The 26642-nt window shown below is 40.8% G+C and overlaps 1 protein-coding gene across 6 annotated transcripts in view; it reads right to left on the bottom strand.

Moving 5' to 3' along the window:
- The window catches only part of LOC108697649 (Golgi integral membrane protein 4), a 51804-nt gene extending 31390 nt beyond the window's left edge, over window positions 1-20414 (bottom strand). For 2 of the 6 annotated variants that reach the window (XR_005963067.1, XM_041571440.1), the window contains exons 1-6: window positions 19708-20414; window positions 10395-10469; window positions 8118-8167; window positions 7257-7310; window positions 1640-1790; window positions 782-864 (exon numbers count right to left, since the gene is read on the bottom strand). Coding sequence is in view for 2 of the 6 variants with exons in the window: in XM_041571440.1 (XP_041427374.1) it covers window positions 782-864; window positions 1640-1790; window positions 7257-7310; window positions 8118-8167; window positions 10395-10469; window positions 19708-19891 (597 nt within the window). In the remaining 4 variants the exon portion in view is untranslated. Of the gene's footprint in view, window positions 1-781; window positions 865-1639; window positions 1791-7256; window positions 7311-8117; window positions 8168-10394; window positions 10470-17651; window positions 17750-17834; window positions 18760-19707 lie in introns of those variants that run through there. The other 4 variants (XR_005963068.1, XR_001932463.2, XR_005963069.1 and 1 more) reach the window with 4 other exon arrangements.
- Window positions 20415-26642: the final 6228 nt, after the last annotated feature.

A 26642-nucleotide genomic window follows, 5' to 3' on the forward strand; every position in this document is an offset into this window, starting at 1 on the left:
TGTTGTAATAAAAAATTATATATATATATATATATATATATATATATATATATATATATATATATATATATATATATATATATATATATATATATATATATATATATAAGTTCAGAAAGTACCTGCACTTTAACCCTCTCAGTTCGTAGTGGGTGCCCGGTCAAATGGTATTATGCAGCTTTTCAAGATGGACCAGCACTCCAGTTTGTTCAATCAAACGTGAATATTTATTTGAATAGTCACTCTCGTGTCCAACGTTTCGGCCCACATCTGGGCCTTTATCAAGGATAAAGGCCCAGATGTGGGCCGAAACGTTGGACACGAGAGTGACTATTCAAATAAATATTCACGTTTGATTGAACAAACTGGAGTGCTGGTCCATCTTGAAAAGCTATATATATATATATATATATATATATATATATATATATATATATATATATATATATATATATATATATACACACACACACACACACACACACACACACACACACACAATTACTGTACATCTATTGTGTCAATTTCCTCCACTGTGCTTCCTATTCTGCATTTTTCGCTTGTCTTGAATTGAAATATTTAAATAACTCAAATTGACAGACTATTTTCGACTGCAGCAACTATCCTCTTTCTGGCATTTGAGAGAGCAGTCACTAAATTAGATTTTGAGCATTGCACTTTTTTATGCCTGTTGCCATCAAGTCTCTGTGCTAAATATGAAAAACACAATTCCCAAGTTAATTGCTCAAACCATTATGAAGAATCATTGGACTCCATCTACCTGAGCATTGCGGAGCTGCGTGTGGACATCGTCGTGAGCCTTCCGGAGGAGCTTGCTTTCTTCACGTAGCTTAAGTATTGTATCTGTATATAAGGTAAAGCAACGCAGTAAGGAAGAGCATAACAAAAAGTTATATTGTACAGGGTTACCAGATTGCTTGAAACTTCAGGGACATGTCTAGAAAATCCAACTAGAAGGCTGCAAGAATTTCAATTAAATATACATTCAATCCCTGCAACATGCATTTATTAGAGATGTCCCTGAATTTTCGAGTGATATGGTAACCTTAATATTGTAGTGAGTGCTTGTCCATTCATTCTACCCTCTTAGTTTTAAGGCTTGTCCACCTTATTCATTCGGCAGCAAACAGTGAGGCACAAACCATCTCTTTCTGACTGTCACATATCATGATAGTAAAGAATAAAAGTAGTGTATTTGTTGCCACATCAGTACTGGACTGTCTACCACAGTACCAGTGGATCTCACAGGGTCTAGGCAATAGCGCACTATAACTTAGGAGAACTTCCATCAGGCCATAAAAAACATATACCATTTGGCACTATATATCTATTTGCTGTATGTGTGGAACCAGGGTGTCAGGTTCTTTGGTGGGCCTGAAGAAAACCAGTCCAATAGTGGAAGAGGTGAAGTAGAGAAACATTTAAAATGAAGGTGATGTGAAATAACTGGCACATCTAGGCTGCCTAGATTATGTATTATGTAGTATATTCTGCAGTAGCAGGGCATGCTGATATCTACATTGGGGATTTTAATGCTCCAGATTTCCACAGAGCAGCTCCTTAAATATATAAATCCATAGATCAGCTATTTCATGTCCAATAAAAGAAAAACAGTTACCTTGCAGCCCAATCATCTCTTTCTCCTTGTCCCTCTGCAGCTGAAAAAGTCTCTGACTGTGGGTCTCTAGTGCTTTACGATGTTCCATCTCCAGATTGCTGTGCTCATTTTGCAGATCTGAGAGTTGCTTCTTAAGGTCATCGTGCTGATTCTAAAGCCCAAGACAATACAGAGAAATAGTCTTTTAGTTTCGTGCTGGAACCAATCAATTTCTCTTTTCTTGGAAAAGAGAATTTATTCAGTCTTTAATGAGCTGTGATGCGATTTTCAATAAGAATTTTTGATACTGCTTATTTCTAGAGTGCAAATTCTGCTATTGCGAAAATCAAAACATGACCGGTTTCATTACATAACCACCAATGAAACATCTGGCAGATACAAAGAAATTATCTAAGCAAATCATATACTGTATATACTGGACAAGTTGTAACAAAAGGGACCTTACAGAACATTAATTACATAAATATGCCCTTTAGTAAAGATATCTTTAACATAATGAGCTTTATGTTGTACATGTTGTTGTAGAATTATACCTTTGCTGCTTACCAAGCTCTCAACCCAGCTCCCTTGATCCTAGCCTGCAGTCAAAAAAAACAATGAATACATTTTTAAGGCCCATGAGCCAATCACAGCCTACTTTCACAAGCCAAGAGAGCAGTGGTAATCCATTATGATTCTGAAACAACATAGAGGGCCAATTTAATTTGTTCATCCAATACTATAATCTAAATCCCTCTGAGAGACAAGGGTGTCCCAGACACTTCAAAGGGGAACATAAAGCCAAAAACAACTACGAGCACCTGCGATCAAAGCAATTTAGGTAGTTCAACATCTTAAGTTCCATAGGTCAGAAAGCCCTGGCTAAATAATAGTCTAAATCAGGACTGTCTAACTGGCGGCCCGGATCCCCCCGCATGTGGCCCTCAATATCAAAATCTGCCTGCTGTGTCTGTTTACCATATGTAAACAAAAGGTATCACTACAGACATTAACTGGCCCCTGCATTGTCTAAACCTCAAATTCAGACTAATCCCCTGTATTGTTCACACCTGTGATCCCCCTGCATTGTTCACACTTGTGACACCTCTATTGTTCACTCCCCTAAAACCCTGTTCACACCTGAGACCCAGACTGAAACTGCCCACATTGTTCACCTGTTCACACCTTATTCAAAATGCTAATGGGGCACCAGCACTGTGTCACTGTATGTAGTACATATTAGACTGGCCCTGATTCCTGTCTCCTGCTCTGTTCTGCCTTCCCTATGCTCCCTGTGTGTGTCATACTTTGGTATTTGTTCTAGGGGTTTGTTAGCATTTGAAAATGATTGTTAGTGCCCCCTAAAGTGTTTAATCATATGCTGGGGTACTGTATTATACACAGGGGAGGAGGCATGTGGATTTATGATTATGTCTTAATATGACAACTTTTTTCACATATGAGTGGCATCCCTGCCAGGGCAGGCACAAGGTAGTTTGGCTCCCTAGGCAAGAGCTTCACTCAGTGCCCCCCTGTCCTGCATTACCATTTCCCTCCTTACCATGATTGTTTTTAAATAAAGAGAGCAAGAAAATGTACAACACTTTTTCATTTATATTACTGCCCCCTGTACCTGTGCAAGCAAGCTCAGCAGCCATCCATCATACAGCCCTCCTGCAGCCATCATATTGCCCCCAATCTTTACCTATGTCAGCAGCAGCCAAAAATAAATCTGATCACATCATATTGCCCCCAAGTATTTATGAAGCTGTGCCAGTGCCCAGCAGCAACAGCAAACATATGGCCCCCAAATCTGAACCTGGCTGTGCCAGCAGGAAGCTTCACACTTTACAGTAATAGAAAGAATGTGTTCAGTTCAGTGCAACTGTGCAAGGCTGAGAGCAACAAGAGCCACACCAAGAAGGTCACCAGCTCTCTGCCTCTCTCTGTCATCACATCAGTGACGCCATTGACGCATGTACGCACATCGCGGTGCACCGCACAGAAGGAGCTATTACTTGCCGGCAAGAGGGAGAAGGGGAAGGAGATGGATTCCACCCAACTGGGTGACCATGATTACTGAAACAAATTATTAAATAAACGATTGAAAAAAGTGTGCCCCTTAATGATGGAGCCCTAGACAGCCACCTACTCTGCCTACCCCTAGTTCCAGCCTGATCCCTGCAGTGAGCACCAACCATTTGGTTTTTTGGTGTGCTATTAATGTGGACATGGACTTGCGGTAAGATGGGTGTGGTTTAAAGTGGATGTGGTCTAAAAACAGGGAGTGGCTAACACTGGCTTCCGTTATCGGCCCTCCACCATGTAGATTGGAAAAATTCCGGCCCTCGGTACCATAGAAGTTGGACAGCACTGGTCTAAATAATAGTCTTATTGCCCTGGGTCTAGAGAGCTGGACAAGCTGAATCAGACAAAGTGAAAGCACGCACTCCTACAGCCAACCAATGAGGAGGATAAAACCAATATTTATTACAAAAAGCTAAAACAGCGTGTCCTAATGCGTTGTGTATTGAGAGATACGTAATAATAGGCAAGCTGAACACTCAACTTTCACACAACCATCCTCATAATTTATGAAATAATGAGGGCACTAGTCATCAAGTTTACAAATAACTTCAATTCTTATTGTACTGCTAAATATACAAATATAGTTATTTTATTCACCAAAGATTTGATCTCAAATAGATGCACTGAAATTCCTCCTACTATCGAGAATCTACTGAATATGCATGACGCATCCCACCTTGATTACGAATCCAAAATAAAGACATTATTTGTACAGCATATCAACTGCAACATGATTACTTGGAAATAAGAGGTATTTTAGGATGATACAGCATTTGGTAATGTCAGGCAGCTGGTTCCGTGACTGCAGGAGGGAGATGGAATCTAAGAAGCATTCCTTTACATATTACATGTCACTTACAACATGAAGAGTGACGTTTGTAGCTACATAGCTCTTTCGGGTTTAGTACAGAACACACGGGGGGGGTATATAACAAAAGGAAATGTTTTACAATAATTTCTGCTCCTGAGACAGTGTAGAGCTTGAGTATATGTGACTACTTGAGCTTTCATTACTCCTGATTATGTGACAATGGAGAAATCTTCCTGTATCTCATTATTCTGTCTGATCTGTACCTCTGTTTTGTGAGAAGGTAATCTCACCACTGGGAGGCAGTTTACAAATTGCAGCAGTCCTGGGTATTGCAAACTGCCACCTAATGGCGAGACTACAGATTACAGCTGTCCTGAGTATTGCAATTTCACCACTGGAAGGCAGGCAGTTTGCATGCTCTGAAGATTTTTCAGTACACTGTGAAATCATTTGAGTACATTATTTAAAATTAAATTTTTAGTCACTACACTATTGGGCAGATTTATCAAGGGTCGAATTGAAAATTCTAATTTAGAATTCAAATTTTCTAGGTTTTTTTAAAAAATTAGATTTTTGAGATTTCTAGATTTATCATTAAGAAATCAATTATTATGAGCTAACTCGTGCCCTAGAAGTTACTGTAGATCTCAAAAAAGGGGACATACATCAGAAAAACTACTGCTATAGACCACCTGTCAATTTTTGTGCTGTTCCTTTAGGAATTACAAGTAGCTTATGACAACAAAAGTGAGGTTTGTAGCTACTGTGCTCTGTATAGATGAATGTCAGTGGACTGCAAATGCACAAAGAGCGGACAATTTAAGCAGGAGAGGTACAGCTATGGTTGCCACCCTAGCCGGTAAAACACCTGACAAGGCCGGGGCCGGTATTACAAATTTACCGACAATGTAGCTCCACCCCCTTTGACATCACGGTCCGCCCTTTTTGTTCCCACTCCCACCACTGACCTGTGAAAATTTTATAAAAAGGTGGCAACCCTAGGTACAGCCCACGTGTGCTTCAAGGCACAAGTACAGTTCTGACTTTGTCATAACAGAAGAGGGCAAAGAATAGCAAATAGATACATGCTCAGTGTGTTTTTGGTAAAATGAATGTGACAAAGCAAAAGAAAAAAAACATACCGAAAACTTCCACACAATTGTGGTTTCTGCAAGAGTCGGGGCACACGGGCAGATTTGGGGAGATTAGTCGCCAGGCGACAAATCTCTTCTTCTTCGGGGCGACTTATCTCATCGATCTGCATTCCCCTGCCATAAAATGAAAATTGCCTGGCAGGCACTCGGAACGCTTCATTTTCTGAAGTCGCCCGTAATTGCCTCACAAGGAAACTTCGGCTGACTTTGGAAAACAAAGTGCTCCAAGAGCCTGCCCCTAGGCAATTTTAATGTTAGCCTGTTATTCCATATAGCAAAGACACAGGACTCCTGTAGCACCACATGCAAGTAAATTTGTGCTAGATAGATGTTTAACTATTGCTTTTTATTTGATTTCATTAAAGGGGAACTATCGAGAAAATTTCAATTTGATATACTCTTCAACACACTGAAATAAGAAACTTTCTAAATAGAATCAATTAAATACCCTGTACAGTTTCTGAAATAATCAAGTTTATCTTCACTATGTCACTCAGCATCTGTTTCTCTTCATACAGGAGTTCAGTGTCAGATAATCATTGACAGTTAGATCCAATATATTTTATAGGGGAGCTACTTTTCTCTATTAAAATCACCAATCATCATGTCTCTCTACATGCAGGATTTGTGCAAAATGCAGTTATTTTGTTTGTACTGGAATCAGTTATTTGAGTGAACTCTAGTACATCTGCTAGGAAAGGAGCCCCCTCCATAACATATATTGGATCTAACTTTCAATGAATATCTGACACCCAACTGCTGCAAGAAGAGAGAATGAAGAGAAACAGATGCTGAGAGATAGTGAACATGAACTTGATAATTTCAGAAGCTATACGGAATTTTTAATTGATTGTATATAGAAAATTTCTTATTTCAGTATGATGAAGCTTATTTTTAATATCTGGACGTGGCTAGGATCATGTATGCTGAGGGTGGTTTAATTACTTGGGTAGGTATGGCAAGACTTACAATAAGAAAGACAAAGGCTGGTCAGAGAGGGATTATATGTTCAAGTGTCTACAGTTTATACGAGGTCAACTGGATTTCAATTCATTATTTAGGAAGAAGCTGATTTGTACAGCTGTTCGATGAGAGGCTTGTTTTGGCTCCAAGGTACTTGTGTAGAAAATGCTAAACTCCTTCCAACTTGTGGAGTGCTGGATTTATAAAACCCCTGGTAACAAAGCTCTTACAGAAACACCTTCTAACTGTAAGCATGCCCTAAGCCCAGGACTAACCTAACCAGTTGTCATGACAACAGACAGATACCAGAGATAAGGAGATTCATTTTTATTGCACAAATGACTGACAGTCCAGCTCCTGGCTTAGCAGGATAAAAGAATTTAGACATCAGCGCCCAATGGAACAGAACTTCTGCCTCTCACTTTACTTAGCGCATTCGAGTCATGACCTGAAATTTTATTTTATCTAATCTCAAATTCCTTCAGATGTTATAGAATACTGAGGTAGTTATAGACATCCAGAAATAGAAGCTTTATTTGTGCTTTTGTTCAGTTTATTTTGACAATTAAAAAACACAAAGAGTCTTTGTTATAATAAGAGAGATCGTTGTGTGGACTCTTACCTTAAGAATCTTGTGTTGTGAGCCGAGAGCCCCGTAGCGATTCATGGAATCTTGCTGCAACAAGAGAGACACATATTATTAAGGCACAGAAGGTCTCTAAAGGTGGCCATAGATGTTGAGATTTTTAAAAGATCCGATCGTCATCGTGAGACCACGATTATCTCTCGGATCGTAAGATCGTACGAATTGTCCATCAACTAAAAAGACCAATTTGCCAGGAAAACAAAGGGGAGCTGCCTGCTTGGCCCTGCAAACATAGATAGATTGCACAGGGACCGACAAAGATTTTTTGACCTGGCCGATCAATTTCCTGACAGATGTCGGTCGAAAAATCGTAAGATGTTCGATCGTTCGAATCCCACTAACCGCACGTTGACACCATGCGAAAAGTTAATTTTATTTTAACAACTCCTTTAACAGATCGTTAAAAGGTCAATAAAAATGCTGTGACTGGCTACAACAGTAACTAAATGCAATGGAAAAGGATCTAGTCACAGATTTCGATTTTTTTTCAGTTACATTTGATTAGTAACACCGCCTTCACATGTTCTGCTTCACTACTTCTAAAAAAAAACAAACAGCATGAAACTTTATAATGTACACTGGGAAGCTTGAAGTTTGTGGCTGGATGTGATATAAATATCTTGCTTGGTTAGCAGTATAAGAGATCTATATCTCATCCCTGAAGTAACATCAGTGTTTTTTCATTCTAAGACATGAAGCACCGCTAAAAAAAAAACAAAACAGAAAACACTCCACTAACTGCCCCCATGCATTAGCATAACTTAGCCACTGCCATCTTATCTGTGCCACATGCATGCAGATGATTCCCCAAAAACCCTTTCATAATGGAACTTATACCTTCTCTTTATTCAGAGCTTCCTGTGCTTCCAGTTTATAGACTAAAAAATCTGCAAAGTAAAAAGAAAAAAGGTGATAATACATTGGTAGGGTTTTGACAAATGGAGTTCAATTCCCATTAATGTTTAAATGAAACATATCAAAAGGGTTAAATACAATAAACCAAATGTGCATTATAGCTTTAAAAATACTTCTCACTATTTTATAATACGGTAGCTCAGCACAAACGTTTTGCAGTATCAAGCCCCAATCACAATTATGGCTAGCACCTAAACCAGTTGCACTCTAAAAGGATTATAGAAGGGTACATTCCTCTACTGCAGTGATTCCTAACCAGTAGCTCGTGAGCAACATGTTACTCACCAACCCCTTGGGTGTTGCTCCCAGTGGCATCAAAGCAGGAGATTATTTCTGAATTCCAGACTTGGAGGCAAGATTTGGTTATATAAAAACCAGATGCACTGCCAAACAGAACCTCAATGTAGGTTGTCAATCCACATAGGGGCTATGAAATGGCCAATTACTGCACATTTTTGGCACCCTAATTTTTCTTGCTTGTGTTTGCTCCCAAACTCCTTTTACTTCTGAATGTTGCTCAAGGGTTCAAAAGGTTGGGGATCCAAGAGAGAGAGAATGAAAGTGGGAGCAATTCACTATTATTTCTGCTCAGATCATCCAACATTCAGGCCATCAGTCAAACAAGTGGATCACTGCAGGATCAGCTATAGGCACATAGGGTAACAGCAAAGCTGAGCTATGTAAGATCTTAACTTATGCAGTAGCTGAAAGAATGGGAAGGATGGCTAGGTATAAAAATATGGAGTTTTGCGCCTACTTAGCTCTTTCTTACCCATTCAAACCTACAGTACTCTGATATTTAAACAATGGTCCCACCTTGTGATATTTAGGTCGACAGCCTTGATTAACATATGTTCTTGTAGTGTACTTATATTGTCCAGTTCCAAAATGTGAGAGTGAGTATATGGGGTTCAATTTAATAACATGGACCTTGAGATATAAATAACTGCCTAATCATTCTGACAGACCAGAGTTATCAAGTGACTCGCTAAAGCTGGCCATAGACGCAAAGATCCGATCGTACAAATCAACGTACCATCGGACTTTCCCATCTACCGACCCGCCACTAACCATTCAGATCAAATAAAGTAGTTAAAGAACAGATCAGCCGATGTTCTACCCCTGACAGCAATCGTACGATAGTTATGTCTGACAAAGCTGGTGACAGTCTCCCACTGAAAATCGTACGATCGGCAATACACGCAGAGATATTATCGGCAGGCGACAGAAATTTTCTAACCTGTCTGATAGACCAAACGACCGATCTCCGCCGGACGAAAAATGTCGGGACTCTCCACACACGGTATGAAAATCCTACGAATCCACGATTCTTGCGATCAGATTGTTGCGTATATGGCCAGCTTTAGATTTATGGCGACCAGACACTGGGGCTTTTACATGAAAGGTCCATGCAGCCTATAAATGTATGCTATCTGTGTCTTATATAGAATTGTTGCAAGTCACATTTATACAGATACTTTAAATGAGAAGTATAACATTTCAATGCAATTCCATAATATGAATATGGCTGTGTTTCACTGTTCCGGTTGGACCAAAGGTACAGAATGCTTTGAGTCCATCAAATTCAATCTAGGATTGGCAGTGGCCACACAGTACAACAAAACCCATCACATTCTCATAACTATAATCTAATTAAATCACCAAGTATCTAAAGGGTGAATGCAGCTAAATGAGCCATGAGGAGATGTAGTGAGAGATAGAATAATCTGCACCACTATTTAAAACTCTACAGCTAAGTGCAGTGGGAGGGAGGCTAGCAAATATTGCGTTATTGCATGAGGCAGTATAGCCTGAGAAGGAAGAGATTATACAGAACTCATTATTCCCTTCCCTTAGAACTGAGAAGCAGAATAGAACCAAAACAATTTCCTTTTCTATTACATGCAGTCTACAGACTCAAAGGGCAAAGAGTTATTTAAAAGTATGCAGTGACTGTAAAAAGACCCAATCTATTTAATTAAATCAATATGAAACACTTATTTGAACATACATTCTATTTATTAACAAGTGGGAAAAAAGATGGAGAAAACAAGGATCCTAAAGGAATACCTGAATTCTGGTTAACAGTATTTAAGAATGTTGATCTCCTTAGTGATATGGTTCAGGACCAATTCTAAAGCATTTAAAACAAGCAGTTGCAAAAGGACTTCAAAGGGGAAGAAAACATACAATACCAACCTTCTTTTGTCTTCTTGTGTTCACTCCTTTCTTTTTGCAAGGAACGTTCTAGCCTTGAGCGGTGTTCATAGACCACTGTCAGGAGAAAGTTAAGGCATTCAGTTATATTGAGCAGCAAAAGAACCAAAACCACAATGCATCAGTTCTTGATGTGCATTAATACACACATTATATTTCCAGCTAAGGGCATGACAAACAATACAGGGGGAGATTAGTCGCCCCGTGAAAAACACTTCTTCTTTGGGCGACTAATCTCCCCGAACTACCTCCTCGCCAGCTAGAATCGAAATCACCGGCGGGATGGCATTTGGAGCGCTTCGTTTTCCAAAGTCGCCCGAAGTTTCCTCGTGAAGCGATCCGAGTGCCATCCTGCCGGCGATTTACGGCAGAGACACATGCTTCTATTTCGGGAGATTAGTCGCCCAGTGACAAATCGCTTCTTGTTCAGGCGACTAATCTCCCTTCCCATCAGCTAGAATGTAAATTGCCAGCAGGGTGGCACTCGGAACAATTCATTTTCCGAAGTTGCCTCACGAGGAAACTTCGGGCGACTTTGGAAAGCCGAAGCGATCCGAATGCCATCCCTCTGGCGATTTACATTCTAGCCGTGAGAAACCAATTCGGGGGAGATAAGTCGCCCAAAGAAGAAGAAATTTGTCACTGGGCCACTAATATCCCGAAATAGCAGCATGCGTCTCTGCTCTTAGATTCAAGCCAGCGGGAAGGCTTTTCGTGGAGATTAGTCACCCTAAAAAGAGGTGATTTGTCGCCAGGCAACTAAATATCCCCAAATCTTAGAGTGTGCCCTTACCCTTACATTAACTAAGATGCTACTAGGCAGGGCCGGAACTAGGGGTAGGCAGAGTAGGCAAGTGCCTAGGGCGCAAAGGTGGAGGGGCGCCAGGCACGTACTTACTCCTACCCATAGTTCGGTCCCTTCTCTGCCGACCACCCACTTGTTGTCATCTGAGCGAGTGCGCATGCGTACGAGCGTCTATTTGCACATGCGCTGAAGCTTCTTTTCACGCATACGCTGAAGCTTCTTTTCGCGTATGAGCAGGTCTTTTCGCGCATGAGCAGACGCCTCTTTTTGCACATGCACACAATCGCCTATTCGCACACACGCAAACATCTAGTTTGCGTGCATGCGTGCAACCAGACGGCGCAGCAGCCGACTTGGCCCGCCTCTGCTACTAGGATTAATAATATCTGGTCCTGTCCTGTAATGTTTAGCAGACAATGAATAGCACAAAGGCTTTATAATTGATGTGGAGCCAAAGACACCCCGAAGTAAAGCTCTTATATACTATAGGGAATTTACATCAAGTAGCCAAAAGTTTTTCCTGGTCAAGCTCAATTTACAAGTCAACAGATGAGAAGTTGGATGAGGCTCCCCAGCTGTGATTTTTCAAGATGAACTCCATGTGCAGATCCATAAATACAGGTCAACATAAGATCAAAAACAATAACGCTTAACGGGAGCTTTCCCAACAATTTCCCTAAGACAAATAGGGTTACTCAATGACAATTTCCAACTGATAATGTTTTAATTTTTACTATCCACATTATATTTAAATAGCTATGTGAAATCTAGCCTCAATGTAATTTTGCTTTCTGATTACTAGGGTCACTAACTCTTGCAAGTAGATTAGCTTGAAATTCCAGGTTGGACAAAGGAAGACAAAAATAAATAAACAATTATGAGGTTGAGTCTACGATGCACAAGGAATATTATCATTTACGTATTTAGTTTTCTTTTAGGAAATACAGTAAAGCTTGAATTTACCCTCGCTCCAGACAGTACAGGAACGTTTAAAGTATAGAAGCCTATTACAACAGGTGCATATCAATCACTTGTAAAGGTAAAAAAAATAAGGTTGTTTTTGTGTATATATAAAATTTTGCTACAGATGAGAAAAGGATACTATCATCAGAAACTGTTGTCTAAATACATTTTCATATTGTAAAAAGCAATGCATTTTAGAGTGAAAAATATTTTTTTAAAAAAACTGGCCAATACACAGGACATTATTTTCTGCCAACTCTGCAACTCCTGACCAGACTTATTGCTCAATTTAGGGGGCCAATATATGGCTTAAAGGAGAACTAAAGCTTAACTAAAGAAGAAGGCTAGAAATGTTGTACATTAGGTTTTGGGCTTTTGTGCCAGCCCAAGGCAACCACAGCCCTCTAGCAGGGAAGATATGTGTCTCCAAAGATGCCCATGTAGCTCCCCATCCTCTTTTCTGCTGATTTACTGCACATGCTCTGTGCTGCTGTAACTTACTGAGCTTAGGGACCCACTCACAATATACAGTACACATAGAATAGAAATGTCACAATATAAGGCTGATTAGTAATTAATACAGATAATAACTACATGGCAGCACAGAAACCAGTGCAACTAGCATCAGAATTTAATAATTAGCTTTGTAGCATCAGCTTATATTACAGACCAACCTCATTTTCTGATTGATAATTAGTGACGACCCCTAAACTTAGCTTCTCAACAGCTGCTCAGAGCCCACTGAGCATGTGAGTGTCACAGACACTTTCCAAGATGGTGACCCCCTGCGACAAGTTTGAAGTCCTGGATCATTGCTGCTATTGATAAGCTGAAACTTTAGGCTGGTGCAATACGGCCACTATATAAAATATGGCATTTTTAGCCATATTCATTTTTTGGGTTTAGTTCTCCTTTAAAGGAAATACATTAGGTAGGAGTTATTCAAATGTAGCAGAGAAGACTATACATAAGATACAAAGTTATACATTTTGCACATAGAGATTCATAAATCATATAATATAGCTGTACAATTTATCCCACTGTTCAGTATTACTATTTGTTTTACAAGGTAGAGATATATAATCTGACTCTTTCCCGATGTATTGAGCCATGTACTGATGTCCACAGCTAGATGGACTGCATACTCTGGGCACTAGTGATAGATGAAATAAAAACTTGCATTTTTGTGGTTAGGCCTTCGGTTGGTCGCCAAATAAACCTGCTTTGTTAACCCAAGACAAAGCTAACTAATTTGCAGATTGAAATTACTAGGCAAATAGGTTATTGATTACATCAGTGCTCTCCAACTGGCAGCCTGTAGGCCGCACCCCACCTTTGTGTGCCCCCCCCGCATGAAAGTTTGCCTGCTGTGACTATTTACCTTATGTTATGTAAGATTTAAAAAGGTATTAGTGCTGAGATTAACTGGCCCTGTATTGTTTACACCTCAAATTCAAACAGTAAAATCCTGCATTGTTCACACCTGTATCACCTCTATTGTTAACACCCCTAAAGCCCTGTACTGTTCACACCTCAGACTGAAAGTGTTGTTTACCTGTTCATTTTCAGACAAACTGCTGGAGGGGCACCAGCATTGGATCACTGTATGTAGCACAGTATTATGAACTGTTCAACTTAGAGTTGCCCTTATAGGGTTCACTGTCTCCTGCTGTATTATGCCTGCCCTGTGCTCTCTGTGTGCCATACTCTGCCTGCCCTATGCTCCCTGTGTGTGCCATACTCTGCCTGCCCTATGCTCCCTGTGTGTGCCATACTCTGCCTGCCCTATGCTCCCTGTGTGTGCCATACTCCGCTTGCCCTATGTGCTCTGTGTGTGCCATACTCCGCTTGCCCTATGTGCTCTGTGTGTGCCCAACACTACCTGTGGGATATGAGCCGGGTAGGGTTTGTTAGCATTTGGAAATTGTTGTTTGGGGCCCCTAAGGTGTTCAATTAAGTGCTGGGGGTTACTTTGTTATCCACATGGGAGGAAGAGGCATATGGATTTATGGGTAGGTTTTAACTTAAATTTTCATATTTAAGTGATGAGTGATATTCCTGCAGTGAGCACCAACCATTTGTTTTTTTTAATGTGCTACCACCATTAATGTGGATATGGTCTTAACCGTTCTTGTGGTAACATTGAGTTTGATGCCAGTGTGTCTATTCTGCCTCCTGTTTCAAGCATGCCTGCTTGCACAGGGGGAACTCTGTAGATACAGGCACCTTTAAGCCGGTGGTAATTTTAAGGTCCCCCCTGTGGGTTGTGTCAATAGGCATACAATCGAATAACAAGCGAATAATGCACAATTATCAAATTAAAGTCAAAACTAAATAATGTAAACCCTGGCATTCATTTTGATGCAATAAACACAATTTACAACAAACAGTGCTACATTTGGCTAATACGATGCTGTAATCATGGGATGAAACACTGCATTGTAATCACAAAAAATAGCAAATTGCATCGCAAATGAACCCAAAGCAGTCTCTTTAGTTTTTAGACACAACTTTATTTTATGAAGGAATTTAGTAAGCTGTCTATTTGCAGGAATTCCAGGAAATTAAATAGCATCTGGGCAGAGCTGTTTTCAGAGGAGCTGTTAGTCTTTTTAAACATTTTTTCCTTTTAAATATTAAAAATGCATTAATGTTGCAAATCAACTCGCTATAACGGCTCATCCATAGTTGCCATTAACAAACCCTCACAATTTAAAATAATCATTATTTTCCTCTAAAAAGCTCCCAAGCTGAACCCTGTCATCCACATGTAAAAGTACCAAACAGATGAAGGCTTTGCAAGTCCCCATAAGGGATGAATGACGCATAAAGAGCCTAAACATCAGAGTTTGATTCTACTGTGATGCCTCGATTTCTAATTGTACTCTCAGTTCAAAGGAACCCAGAGCATATACACAAGTGCCATTGGAACTTACATGCAAATGGATTTCAGCATAATTATACATACTACAATGTATTGCTGCTCTTTCTCCACTTTCCTCTCTCCTAGAATCCTGCTGTCAGTGGATACCCACAGGGGCGGCATCAGTTTATTATTTACAGTGGTTGCCATAAAATACACAGAGATCTCCTTTACTCAGTAAGGACTGTAAACACACTTTAAGAATGATTCAGCAAACGACTGAGATTCAAAATAGACCCTGGTATTTTAAAGGGTTTGTTAACCTTAAAATTAACTTTTAGTATTACACAGACAATGATATTCTGAGACAGTTTACAATTTTGATTGTTATTTAGCTTTTGTTCAGTGATTAGGTATTTAGGTTCTAGTTGCCAGGGGCCTTATTTTCCCTAGCAATCAGGCAATGGGTTGAATAAGACTGAAGGGGACTGAATATGAGGATAAAGTAATAAAAAAATGTTGCCTCAGAGAGAAATAGTTGAGGCTTGCAATTAATCACATGGGTATGAATCCCACATAATATATTGCCCTTCAACTACACCATCTTTATCCATACTATAATACCCAACTCCAAGTTGCTTTTAGTGTCCATATTTACCAATGTCCATCACAAGAAAGTCCAAATATCAACCTTCCTCCAATTGTGTTCCAGTAGCTGATTCACTGATTCACATGCTCTGTGCTGCTGTCACTTACTGAGCTTAGGGACCCACTCACAATATACAGTACACATAGAATAGAAATGTCACAGTAGAAGACTGATTAGTAATTAATATGGATAATTTCTAAATGGCAGCACAGAAACCAGTGCAACTAGCACTTGTAGCATATGCTTATATTACAGGCCAACCTCATTTTCTGCTGGATAGTTTGCGACAACCCTTAAGCTTAGCTTCTCAACAGCTGCTCAGAGCCCACTGAGCATGTGAGTGTCGCGGACACTTTCCAAGATGGTGACCCCCTGTGACAAGTTCTGGATCATTGCTGCTATTGAGAAGCTGAAACGTTAGGCTGGTGCAATGAGTTCAGTATATATATAACATGGCATTTTTAGCCCTATTCATTTTTAGGGTTAAGTTCTCCTTTAAGGGATGGCAGTACTGCTATCTTGCACTGGTAAAACTGGTGTGATTGTTTTAAAAACACAACTATAATTTATATAAACAAGTTGCTGTGTACCCGCGAGGGCAGTCATTCAAGCACAGGAGACACAGTAGATAAAAGTTAAGCAAACACACCAGTTGCACCAGCGCAGAGAAACAGTTCAGAACAGTAAAACACTTATTTTTTTTAGTGTTACTGTGCCTTTAAAGAGCAGTCTTCCCAACATTTATGTAAAATTTTAAAACGTTTATTGGGTACACAAGGAGGTAGCCTTACGCATTTCATGTTTCACAAACACTTAATCATAGGCTAATATTTTAACTACCAATCACATTTTAGAATACAATCTACCAATGGTAGAATGCCATGTCAATAAAGCACATGTATCATACCTGCCTACAAGAGAAAGCAAGGGTATAATCTTTGTACTCCCAATAGTGAGGGCAAAACAAAGAAAACTTTATATGTACAATTAAATGAACAAAGACACAAAACAATGAATGATGAAAAAAACTGATGGAAAATAGGTATATGAATAGAGGAGTAGTACAGGGGAGGAAATGAACATTAAAACTACATATCCTATATGAATGGATAAGATAATATAATAGGATATTATTGGATAATAATCCGAGCCACATTCATGGCTCAGATCATCTTAAATACTTCACTATATGTGGCATAGAAAGGGTAATTTTGGATCAGAGAGGGGTGACAGAAAACAAAAAATATATTGGTGGCTAGGGTTCCCACATGTTTATAAAAAATAAAAAGATATTGGTGGTCAGGGCCCCCCATAAAAAAAACATTTGTGGCCAGGGCCCCCCCCCCCATTAAAAAATATTGGTGGCTAGGACCCCACATGAGAAAAAAAAATTGGTGGCCAGGGCCCCTTAAACATCCATGCCTTACTCAAGTAAGTGTGGCGTGGCCGGGCCCCCCTTACCCTCGGGGCCCCCTACAACTCTCCCCCGTCCCCCCCTGATGGCGGCCCTGCTTGTTTGGGTGCACAATGTCTGGTAACTTTTTACAGCAGAGAAGTCAGTTGGGACATGTAATGGGTTTACATCCCCTTTTATAAGACTATATTAATATTAGGGGGGTTGTGTCTAGTTCCTTGTGGTTTAGAGGATGGTGTACCTGCAGAATTAAGAATGAAGCCATTATTCATATACAGTAACAAAACAAAAACAGAAACCGGCTCTATAATAGAATATAGGCTAATCTGGTAAGAAAATCTACTAGTCAGTATAGGGTTACTACCTGTCCGGATTCTGGACAGCCCGGTTTTCAGAAGGGCTGACTGGGTCAAGACAGTCTGCCTGGTTTTCCTCAAAAAGGAAAACTGGGCAGGATCTCCTCTGATTGACATGGCGATCAGCCTATTGCCATGTAACAGCTCTGCCCAAGTGATGTAGCGCGCCCTGCCCGCAATGTCACTTACCTGAACTGGTGACATCATGGCCTCGCCCCCTGCCCACACAAAGGTGGCAACCCTAAGTGGGTAGAGCTTTGCCATCTCTGCAGGGTTTCGGATGCAGCCTATGGGCAAACAATAATCCAAACACTTATTTGGTTATGGCAAGGCAGCAGAAGATCTGTATGTAGAAAAAGCTGCACCTCTCACCTTTCCTTTGGTATTCCTGCTTAGGTGGTGCAGAGTTCTCGGTCGGCACACGTCATATCAATGCAAGAATGGGAAGAAAATCGCACACACACCAAATATGGCAGCAGAAGAAACAAAACTTTGATCAGCTTATGAATACTTTGAAGAGGGGAAACTATATAAAGTAAATTTAGCAATGTAAACCCTTACAAGCTCACATAATGGCAATCTATCTCCCATACCTATGCAGTAACTCATGGTTGGACTGGCCCCCAGGGATATCGAAATTATCATGGCGGGCCCAGATTCTAATGGGCCCGGCCACCTGTCTACATGTTAGCTCCAGAGCCATGTATCGCACAGACACCTTTTCTTTTAATTCCCTGGAGGTGCAGCTGAATTGACAGTTGAAGTAAGTAGCAGAGCAGTGGCAGCTGGATGGTGGGCCCTTGAGTTGATGCCCCAGTCTGACTCTGCAGTGAACCCTATGCCAAATGCTATCCTATCTATTGAAAATTCATTTCAGTGCTTAACTAGAGTCCCTTGCATCTGATTGCTTTAAGACACACCAACAACTAGCAGGCTTTTCTATTAGCCACAGGATACAATATTACTTATTAATAACCAACATGAAACCGACACTTCAGCCCAGTCGGTTAAATTTTAGTAAATATCTGGTTGCCCATGCCCACTGCACAGGTGCCACACACGCTTTTATCTGAAAGGATGTGATGGCTTAAGAAATTCCTAACAGAATACACAAGTCTCTCCAGTATATATTTGGGTGCCAGCAGCTGAGTGACAGGCCAGATATCCCAAACTGTTCTACAACTGATCTCAGTATCATCTCGTTTCTGGGCAGAGTGGTGGGGGGGAGCCAATAGGACCAGGGCCGCCATCAGGGGGGGACAGGGGGGACAAGTGTCCCAGGCCTGGGGCATGAAGGGAGCCGGGCCCCCTTGACAGTGCCGAAGCCTGTGGCCATTTCCGAAGTCCCGAACAGCCGAAATGCGGAAGTGGCTAAAAGCCAAAGTCCCGAGCCGGCGAAAACAGCCGAAGCCAAACTCCCAAAGCAGTGAAAAGACCCGAAGCTACAAAACTAGCCGAAGCGGCGAAAAGACTCAAAGTCACGAAAACAGCCGAAATTGAAGTCCTGAAGCGGCAAAAAGACCCAAAGTCGCAAAAGGAGCGAAGTTGAATTCCTGAATCTATGAGTTCAATTTGTCCAATTTGTGTTTTTCTTTTGTTTTTTTTTTAATCCCCTGGCCACCAAAGTATTATTTTAATATTCTAAAGGCCCCTGCCGCAAATGTTTTTTTTTATAAATATTTTTAAATATTTTTTGGGGCCTCAATTTTTTTTAACTTGTAAGGGGAGCCCTGGCGCCAATGTTTTTTTTTTTTTTTTACTTATAAAGGAGGCCCTGACCATAACTAGCTTTTTATAACTTGTGCGTGTAGGGGGGTTACTTTTTTAGCGCTGATGTCTGCGTGGTCTTTTAACTGTGATGTGGAGTGGGTGGGATCTGGGATGGGGCTTGGGGGCTGAGTGGGTGGGACCCCGTGATTTCTAATGGCGGCCTGAGTAGGACACATGTTGCAGGAGTGGTACACAGAGAGCCCAATTGACCAACCAATAAGATCCATGCGTTCTGCCACACACACAATCCCATGGTCGCACTGCTGCCAGACTCTATCACTAACAGTTAGGGGAGTCCTGCAGGGAACTTTGTAGCAAATAGAGGTGCCTGAGCACAGAGCATGAAGCAGCAGGAGGTTTATTTGGCTTTTCAGACAGGGATCTATATTGGGAAATGGAATGAGGAGCTCTGACTGCCCATCTGGAGACACCTCTAATATCAGGAGCAGAAGGAAATCACAAGTGGATGGCTTACCTTGTAGCTGGGCAGACAGAGCCTCCTGCTGCTGCTTGCTTCTCATGGCCAGGGCTTCGGAGCTCTTGGCTTTCTGTACGATATAATTGTATAGGAAGATGCCGGTGGCCAAGGCCAGCATTGAGAGCACACAGAAGCCTGTATGGAGCAGACTCTTCTGCCTCCTGCACATCCCCGTGCCCATGTTCCCACACTAGTGTCAGTGTAGGATGGAGCCCAGCATGGGCACAGGGGCAGCCCAGACACAACTCAGCAGCAGCACCAGATAACGGGGCAGCAACACGCACAGCCACCAGGGGAGAGCAGCAGCATGCTTTACAGCTCCCAAGCAGGTGTATCACGTGCACACACTGGCACTCAGACATTGGGACCCCGCATCCACAGCAGCTCGGGTATAGCCTTCTCCCCACAGTCCAACTTTACTTTCATAATAAGGCTTTTACTTCCCACTAGCACTGCCCCTGTCTGAGCGCCCCCTCAGTGTTTGCTGCTGTACGTCTCCCTCTCACCAGCAGCGGCTGAACACAGAGCAGACTAATAAATATCCCGAGCGACAACAGTGCACAGCCCCCCGGATTTGCACAATCCCTCCCAAATTAGCAATCTTTTCAAAGAGGAAGAAGCGCTCCAAAGGGGATGACTGACATGGAAACCAGCCAATGGTATGGCTGATGCTGAGAGAAGGTGGGGCTGTCAAGGTAAAGGGCTACACTTAAAGTGACAGGATGCCTTGTTTACAAATATGTTACACTTATTCCCAAGTGATGCAATGCTAAACAAGTGCAGTAAAACACTTCCCCTATAAGTGAGGGGTCTTACTTTAGCACGTTGCATTGAGGCTCTAAAGAGCGATTTCAAACCAATAATTCAAGTCAATCTAACTTGATAATTACAGCTTCATTCAGGCTGCTACTAGGAGTCACGGGAAATGCTACTTACCTTAAGTGACATGGGGCAAAGCCCACCTTTCTGACAGGCAGGCACAGTGCTATAAAAAAACATTTTTACTTGTAGAAATGTGTTAAAGAGGTTCCTTCCCCAACTGCGTAACTTGTAACCTATGCTCTGTGGGAGGGAAGTGTTCCAATTTGTGGATGAAGGGTTCCAGTTAGTGGCAGGGTAGATAGTGTGAGTTAATAAGAATAGTTCCGTGTTAAGCCCCCCATACATGGGTCGATAAAAGCTGCCAACAGACTGAGACAGCAGCTTATTGGCCCGTGTGTGGGGCCCTCCGACTAGGGTTGCCACCTGGCCGGTATTTTACCGGCCTGGCCGGTAAAAAATGATGCTTGATGCCAATGTTATTAATAGGAAAAAACGGCAAGAATATAGGCAGGTATTTTTTTCCAGAAAAGGTGGCAACCCTATCTCCGACAGGCTTCCCCGATCGGTATCTGGCCAAAAGTCTGCCAGATGAAGATCAGGCAGGGTAAAAAATCCTGTTGGGCAGCGTAAAGAATCCCGTCTGTTGAGAGATAGTGGGGCAGATACATTTGGTCCCACGATCCGACCGCCTGTATTGCCTCCATTCTGATCTGATCGTTGGGCCCTAGCCCAATATCTCCCACCTCAATGTGGGCATATCGGGGAGGGATCCGCTCATTTGGCGACATCGCCAAACAAGCGGATCTCCCTGTGTATGGCCACCTTTACACTGAGTTAGGGTTACCACCTGGCCGGTATTTCACTGGCCTGACGGTAAAAATTATGGCTGATCCCAATGTTATTAATAGGAAAAAAAGATAAATATGAAGGAAGGCCTGTATTTTTTTCCAGAAAAGTTGGCAACCCTACACTGAGTAGATGGTAATATGGAGTCGTTTTTCAGATGAAACCTGCCAGACTGTAGGGACTAAGCTTATGTGTGAAATCCCTAAGAGGCAACGCTGAGAGATACTGGGGCAGATATGTTCCTGCTATGAACCAAGGTGAGAACATTACCTCAGATAGCAGAGTCCCACAATTTACCAGGGGCAGCAAAAAGATACTCCTGGTAACTTTAAAAGCTGAATTTCCAGTTATTAAAACAAAAATCTGGGGCATGGATGGGAGTGGTATGAAACCTCACCCCACAACATAAGACCAGCCTGCAATGCTCAAGCACTGCAAGATTCCAATATTTTTATACTGAAATTCAGTTGTGATGGACAGTGACCTTTATATTTGGGAAGCTCTTGTAGGCAGCTAACATATACACAATGAAGTGGCATTAGTCCAATGACAGGCATCGTTAGATGTTTTGGCAGAAAAAACATTTAAAAGGTCACACAGTGACAAGTGTGTTTATTTCTGGGCTCCAATGCAAGATCTCTCTAGAGTTTTCCTTTTCTTGGAATATTATGGGGGAGATTATTTTTTTTTTTCAGAAACATTTACATTTTGCCTTACTTAGGACCTTCACTAGGCTAAAGCGTCTGGTGAGAGTCCCCAGTCCATCCACTGTGACTCAATTAGCCTGTGCTCTTACTCTATTCATTTATACATTTCTAGATTAGTAGCACAATATTTATAGCATGGTATAACACAGTAGTAATGCAATACGCAAACATCGGCATAAATCAATATGCATTCATACAAAATGTTACTGCACACTCTTAGTAACTAAAGGTCACCTTCATTCCAAGCTTCTTACAGTGCTGCTTAGATAATATCTCAATTTTGTTGTCACTCTTAAGTGTTGGTTTGAATACCTAGCAGTGTATGTACATTCTTATAGTTCTACATATCTGCCTAAAATGCGCTGAGTGCTATTTGCTGAATATGCTTACTTTACATGTCAGGTATGTCAAATGCATAGTGATATAAATCACAGTAATATAAATTGTATTGATAAAAACTGTAGTGAACTATTATCCTTGTTTTTTACACACATTACAACACAAATGGATAATGAGCAATACAATGGTGTTATTCTGGATTTATTTCTACAGGTACAAATATTAAGGGATAAATACTTATTTAGGTATATATAAAAGGAAGGTGTGGGGCTATATTTTGTTATTCGAAAGGCAATGACGACAGACATTGGCATAACGAGGCTGATTTCAGATAATTTTCTGTTGCCCCCAGAGCCCATATGAAAATGCATTTCATTACATATATTTTAAAATATCAGCAAGCCTCTTTAGCAGTTATTTTAATAGAGTTTGTAATAAGCAGAAACCTTGTTACATGCAGAAATCGTCCAGGAAAAATGATGAGAAGACCCAATGCATGATAGTTTAATATCCAAAGGGAATAAAAGAGCTGCCTGTAATTACAAAAGTCTATGCCAATGTATTATGTATGAGCAGAAAATTATTTTTTATTTGCAAATGTCATATGAAGCTGGGCATGATTAGCACCTTCTTGAATAATCCAAGAATACATTGATGCTTTGCAAATAAATGCTGAATACCTTTGGCATTTTGTAACTGCTTCAGTCTAGAACATTGATATTTTCAGTTGTATAATTATGTCTTCCTAAAACCCTCCAACAAACTGATCTACATGAAGAAGGCAAATACTTCATGCCATTTGGCCAGCTGCTACCTGAACCTTAGCAAAGTAGACTTTTATTAAGATCTCCATAGACGCAAAGTTTTATCTCTGCCGAACGACCTATTTTAGAGAAATTCCGACTAATCTGTCAAATTATTGTGACGTTAGTGGGATTCCAACGATCGTACATCTTACAATTTTTCGGCCGACATCTGTCAGAAAATTGATCGGCCAGGTTTAAAAATCTTTCACGGTCCCAGTACAATCTATCTATGTTTGCAGGGCCAAGCAGGCAGCTACCCTTCAGTTTTGCTGGCAATATCGCCTGAAATGGTCTTTTTAGTTGATGGACACATCGTACATTTAAACAATCGTCTCGCGATAAAGAAAAGATCTTTTACAGATCTTTACATCTATGGCCAGCTTTAGTCTCGTAATGGCAATTAGTTCTGGGTCTCTGGATCATATTACCACTGAAATTGTAAATGATGGTATTAAATAAGGCAGGGCTAGAAATAGGGGTAGGCAGAAGAGGCACACGCTTAGGGCACAACAGAGTGTGGGCACTAGACACATACCCACATCTATCTTCCCCTAGAAACTCATTGCAGCAATGCAATGAGTTTCACATCCTTCATCATATTGCTGCTTGTTACTCCTCCTGCCCAAACCCATGCTCATCAAACTCACAGCATTCTTGTCAACCCACCATCCTTTTGTTTTGTTTACCACCCCCAGGGGAAGGGACTATAAACAGCAGGGGCTTGCATTGGGGCACTCATAGGATGCAGGACGTCACTGAAAAAGGGATCCCAACCCAACCAATCAATCAATCATTACCATCTACATAGTAACATAGTAAGTTAGGTTGAAAAAAGGCACACGTCCATCAAGTTCAACCTTTTAACTTTTTTGTTTTTTTACCTGCCTAACTGCCAGTTGATCCAGAGGAAGGCAAAAAAAAAAAAAAAAAACACCTGAAGCCTCTCCAATTTGCCTCAGAGGGGGAAAAATTCCTTCCTGACTCCAAAATGGCAATCAAACCAGTAACTGGATCAACTTGTACTATGAGCTATCTCCCATAACCCTGTATTCCCTCACTTGCTAAGAAGCCATCCGACCCTTCTTAAATGTAATGTATCAGCCTGTACAACTGATTCAGGGAGAGAATTCCACATCTTCACAGCTACAGCCAAGGTTATCATCTACAAGTACTCCAAGGTCCTAGTGCAGTCCCATTAAGGGTATAAGTGGCTTGGATATTTTTACATCCCAGGTGCATGACTTTACATTTATCAACATTGAATCTCATTTGCCACTTAGCTGCCCAGATTGCCAGTTTGTCAAGATCCTGTTGCAAGGATGCCACATCCTGGATGGAATTAATTGGGCTGGATAGTTATGTGTCATCTGCAGACACTGATACATTACATACAATACCGTCCCCTTAATCATTAATAAACAAGTTAAATAAAAGTGGACCCAACAAGTTAAAAATAAAAGTGGACCCAATACCGAGCCCTGAGGGACCCCCTTAAGAAACTTACTCCAAGTAGAGAATGTACCATTAACAACCACCCTCTGTACCCGATCCTGTAGCCAGTTTCATATCCATGTGCAAACAACTTCATTAAGCCCAACAGACCTTAGTTTAGAAAGCAGTCATTTGTGGGTCACGGTATCAAACGATTTGGCAAAATCCAAATAGATCACATCTACTGCCCCCCCTACTGTCCAGCATCTTATTTACCTCATCATAAAAACCAATAAAATTAGTCTGACATGACCTAGCCTTCATAAAGCCATGCTGGTTGCTGCTCATAATGTCATTCACTAGTATGCCTAGTTTAAAATCTCCTCCAACCATCTAGCCATCTTCTCCCCCAAATCATCATTGAGGTGCATCTCTCTCAGTATAGAGGCCCGTAAGGACCCCTTGGTGTTACTGCAGACCTGGTGGCATAGATTGCTATGTCAGGCCCAGTGCTGAAAGTCAGATTATCACTTATAGGCAAGAGGCAGTGCTACCAGCAGCATTCCTTAGCATGGGCACTACATTAGAAATTTCAAGATCAGCAGCTTTAACCAGCCTTAAATATTTCCATTTCAATGTTTCACATTTGTGACCATAAATGCACAGAGCTTAGTGGAAGGGGTTTCTCTGTGTCACAAATATTGACATTAAACTTTTAGGAGAGCTCCAGCCTCCAGCTATGTCATTGACCCCTACAGTGGTTTATTTATTAAACTGTCATTGCTCACAAATGTCTACATAAACCTATTTTTTATACCTCTTGGCTTGAATTCCTTATTTTAAAAATTAATTTTGATTATAAAGGATCACATCATTATTGCAGATATGCTTCTGCTGTATGTATGAATATGAAAGTAGTCAAAATATATGTAATTGTAAGATGTGCCATCTAGTGGCAATTATATATTAAATAAGTACTATTGTTTTTCTATATGTTTCAAATGATTTTTTATTAGGTATTAAATGAGACAAGCAAACTGTATGACAAAATATAAATAAATATATCAGTACGATATGACGAGAAGTTTATCTATTGACAAAGAAAATGTATATGTGTAACAATAACTCTCTCTCATTGAAATACCAACAAAAATGATACAGAAAGTAAAATAAAATTATATGTGAAAGGCTACAAATTCATTTACAATAAAATATTAAGGCAAACAGTTTGTATGGGTGAGATTTTACACCCCAATATACATTATATGTAGTCAGGGGCTCTGGGTTCCACACTCCAAATGCACATTATATGTATAGTGAGGGCAGTGGGTGCTGGAACCCAAAAGATGATTACAGTGAGATGCAACAGAATCTGCAACCAGTAGCACCTCCTCTTCCATCCTTAAACATTCCTTGGCTGGTGTACAACAGGCAGTCCCTTCTGCAGTACATATATACACACAGCTTTGTGCTTACTGAACATCAGTATTAGCTTAGATATGACCTTCTGTTGGTAAAACCATTGTGTATATAACAAAACAGTGTTATCTCTCTTGTCTTTTCAGGTGCTGTGTGTCCTTATATTAAAGTCACAGATCACCTGTATAGTGTTTATCTGTGTTGTCAGTGAAATGTATACTTAAACTCCTGTACTCCGTGTGCAAATTGACTATATTAATATAAATTTAGGGCCCTGGCACACAGGATGTTTTGTCACCTGCGATAAATCTGCGCTACCTCACAGGGCCGGATTTACATAGCAGGCACCCCTAGGCCCACTTTCGTATGTCGCCCCGTCGCCTCCATTTTATTCGCTCAAATTTTCATCATCGGGACCAGAGAAATAGGGATTGGCACACAGGGAATTTAAAAAATGATCGCTAGTTTCCCTAATTTCCTTCCTACCTGCAATAATGTAAATCATAGTCGGTGAAACATCCAAGTGGCTTTGGCTTTCCAAAGCAGCCCTAAGTTGCTTTAA

This window comes from Xenopus laevis, chromosome 7S, assembly GCF_017654675.1.
Source record: "Xenopus laevis strain J_2021 chromosome 7S, Xenopus_laevis_v10.1, whole genome shotgun sequence".
In the NCBI taxonomy this organism is placed as follows: domain Eukaryota; kingdom Metazoa; phylum Chordata; class Amphibia; order Anura; family Pipidae; genus Xenopus; species Xenopus laevis.